The 3,839-nt window shown below is 40.6% G+C and overlaps 1 protein-coding gene across 1 annotated transcript in view; it reads right to left on the bottom strand.

The window, feature by feature from the left end:
• LOC133140684 (neuroendocrine convertase 1-like) overlaps positions 1-3,256 on the bottom strand; it is a 19,907-nt gene extending 16,651 nt beyond the window's left edge. The window contains exons 1-2 of the mRNA XM_061260808.1: positions 2,907-3,256; positions 590-694 (exon numbers count right to left, since the gene is read on the bottom strand). Coding sequence (XP_061116792.1) covers positions 590-694; positions 2,907-3,095 — 294 coding nt within the window. The 5' untranslated portion in view covers positions 3,096-3,256. The remainder of the gene's footprint in view (positions 1-589; positions 695-2,906) is intronic.
• Between the last annotated feature and the right edge of the window lie 583 nt (positions 3,257-3,839).

The raw sequence follows: 3,839 nt of genomic DNA, 5'->3' as shown, positions 1-3,839 counted from the left end.
AGCAACTTGCGCTTATTAACGTTGGCTGTATCCCCACGTACTCCACCCCTATAGCAGTGTCACAGTGCTGAGCTAAACCCAACCCTGTTCCATCCTGTAGGTTTTCATTTCAACCCTAATTTGACACACTGGATTCTGCTAATTAGCAACTCAACGAGCTCTCTTGCTGTTTAATTGGGTGTGTTGTGTTAGGGTTGGAGTGTCTCTGGCTGTTGAATTGGGTGTGCTTCGTTAGGGTTGGAGTGAACAAGACAGCAGGACCAGGTTCAGCCATGACAAAATGTAGGAAAGTGTTTATAGAAATGGTGGCGTGGCCGACACACCCACCAAACGGGAGCAAACACACCTCGAAGCCTGTTGCAAAACATTGCACACCGTTGGGAGGAAACATATCGTTCAACCCAGAAACCGGAGCAAAAACTTTTTCCGATTGAACATGGCCCCAGATCTCCAGGAACAGGATTGGGCAGCCCAGGGCTCTTTCCTATTGGTTCAAGTAGGTTTGAGGAAGTAAATGTCCACAGCCATATGATCACAGATTTTGAGTAAAGTTGTGAGAGTGAAATCATAATAAAAAAAGGTACAATACCCTTTCATCCCGCGAAAGCTGGCGGGTTATGTGATCAGCACTTCTTCTTGTCCTTGTGGGATGATTATGGTGCCTCAGCAGATAATGGTTCTCTAGCGCCCCTATCTGCAAAGAGAGACACCATGTCCACATAAAGTAACTGGAATATTTTTTGACTAGAGCTTTGCAAGCAGAACACAATCTTTAGGATTCTTATATCTGAGAGAAACTGACAGCTTTACAGCTTTCTCCTTGCAATCATTCATAAAAGTGCTTTATGAAATAGTTAAGGGGAGAGAGTGAGAGAGAGAGAGAGAGAGAGGGAGGGAGAGAGAAAGAAGGGGAGAGAGAGCGAGAGAGGGAGAGAGAGAGGGGGAGAGGGAGAGAGAGAGCCCAGAGAGAACAGATTTAAGACAAGCTTTCTTTTACTTCTTTTAAGTTGAAAACAGCATCACATCATATGACAGCAGATATGATGACAGTGTATGAGCAATCGTATAACAATGTGTTGTTTATTGTATATTGTTTATTCTGTACAATATTATTTACTGTATGTGCTTTGGCAAGATTGGTTGATTTATATTCATGCCAAGAGAGAAAAGAGAGAGAGAGAGAGAGAGAGAGAGAGAGAGAGAGAGAGAGAGAGAGAGAGAGAGAGAGAGAGACCTTTGACCTGCCATATTCTCCTAGCAACAGGTACTTGATATTAGAAAATAAAAGCAAAGAGTTGTGTACAGCCAATCGGCTGTTTCTACCACAAGGAAATCTAAACTTAAAAGTAAATAAACCCAAAATAAACCCGAACTCCTTGATTGTTCAAAAAATATAATGTAATAAGTTCTTAATTTAGAAGCTCATTTATATTTATTTTGCAATGCCAAACGAACAATTGCGGTAGTTTAAACACCGAGTATCGGGCAAAAACGTGCTGTACATCGATTTGATCCTTACCCTGCGCACAATGGATAATAACTGGTTTGTTATGTAAAACCAGAGCCCATTCGCTTTTGATTCATTGCGATGCTATCACTAAAAAGCAGACGTAATCCATGCAATGCCAAAGCGGCTTTTAAAATATATACCACGCAGGGGTTGCGCCCTTTCCATTTTCCCTACATCTGTGGAAAAGCAGCGGTGCAGTCACACACGCAAAGAAATCACGAAAACTGGCAAGGCACGCAATGCATTATTATTATTATTATTATTATTATTATTATTATTATTATTATTATTATTTCCAACATTAATAATGATTTTTTCATGGAAAAGCGATTGAAGGTTGTCAATCAAAGAGTCGCGTGGGCATATCCATGGCGACCTAATGAGGCTATAAACTGCAGACGCTTTCTGTACCGTAATCTGCGTTCTCTAGTCAACCACTGTACGATGCTGATTAAGCTATTTCTCTTTTTAATTGTTGTGCAGTTTTTAGGGAAGCATACTTATTGGTTGACTACAATTATGTGGTTTATGTTTGATTTTGTATTATTTGGCATGCAATAGATTAATAATAAGTTAATAAAGAGTTCAGTCACCGTTAATGTAGCCTACTGTAGGCTACTGACGCTGGGAAAATCGGTTTGTTCAGCCCCCGGATATACTTTCCCAAGATTAATATTTAACCAGCACAAATGAGAATGTATCTAAATTACGCCTAAATGCAGCCGTTGCTATTCACACACACGGGAAAGGAGAATGCCAAGAACTTCAAGACGGAACAACTATTGAACAATGATTGGTCTTGTTACTGGCCCCTACCCATATTTCAAAAGAAGGCTTTCTCCTGGATTGGCAGCTCTGCAAATGTCACGTTCATGATCTTTATCAGGTCGGAAATTATCACATTTTCCAAATTGTAGCTATTCCACTTCACCTCCCCCTAGTCAGTCCACAACTATATGGAAGGCTATTTTAACAACGTATATCACTGCTACAAACTTAATGTCGACGTTTTGAAATTGTAATGCATTATCAACGATAATGAACACATGTAGATACATGCATTAATTGAGAACCGAACAAGTGTTAATTAAACACAGATAGTTTTTTCTATAGTCCACATTGGGTAACATATACGATATCACATTTTCTTACACTTAAGATTTTGAAGATTACATTATACATTTAATTCCCAGAACAATCAATAAATGCATAACTACTACTTTCATGTCACTTGTTATCCTTTCTGTCAAGCTGAATTGTTATTTCAATAAGATGAATCAAGTGCAAAAATAACTTGCACGGTCTAAATATTCTATGCGACTACTTTGTAGCTATTATTTTTGTGTGGTTTTGAATTTTTGCTCTGCCACATTGCGCCAAATTGCGCCAAGCTTACCTGTCTGACCAGATCGTAGCCCAGTTCCCGGGCGATTGTTTTGGCTGCTTCGGGTCCGCCTGGTATCTCCACCGCCCATTCATTGGTGTACTGCCTGTCTCCGGGTTCTGCCAAAGCGGCTACAACGCTAATGACAACACACACTGCCACTCGCGCACAGCACCTCATAGATTGACAGCCCCCGTCCATAGCAGAAATTAATTAAAGCTAAAATATTGATTGAGGTATTTAGGAAAGCTAAGCCGAGCAGATCGGGAAAAACTAAACTAATTGAGATTTGTGAAATAGAAGGGTACACGAGAGAGTCTCCCCTTGTGACTATCCTTGGCGAACTTATCCAGACTAGCTAAATGTTGTTGTATATTGACTGATTAGAAAGTAGCTTCTTGCCTCGCAGGTGCCTCTTTGAAAAATCGTGGGATGCCGGGCAAACCATGGCAATAAAGAAAAAATTTGAGGCGTCAAATTACGAGGGGTCTGACGTCAGTTTCGAATTTACCTGTCCTGTTCTAATCACGAAGATAGAGGCGGGAACAGAGAGAGAGTGAGTGAGAGAGAGAGAGAGAGAGAGAGAGAGAGAGAGAGAGAGAGAGAGAGAGAGAGAGAGAGAGAGAGAGAGTAAATCCTATCCGTGAAGTGACAATTCGTTTGTTGTAGCATTTAGTAAGGATTTATATAGCTACATATAATACTATATGTATCTCTTTGCATTACTGCTAATACTAATAATAATGATAATAATGATAATAATAATACTTCTCTCCCACACACTATCTCTCTCTCTCTCTCTCTCTCTCTCTCTCTCTCTCTCTCACACACACACACACACACACACACACAGACCGTTTTGAGCGTTTTCTCGTTATCTTTCCCAGATGCACACGCAACAGCCTCGTTGAGATGGGTGTTTCAGCACCACAGCTTCGGACAGCT

This window comes from Conger conger, chromosome 11 (genome assembly GCF_963514075.1).
Source record: "Conger conger chromosome 11, fConCon1.1, whole genome shotgun sequence".
In the NCBI taxonomy this organism is placed as follows: Eukaryota; Metazoa; Chordata; class Actinopteri; order Anguilliformes; family Congridae; genus Conger; species Conger conger.
Note: the sequence above shows the minus strand (reverse complement) of the source record. Positions and strands in the feature narration are given on the sequence as shown.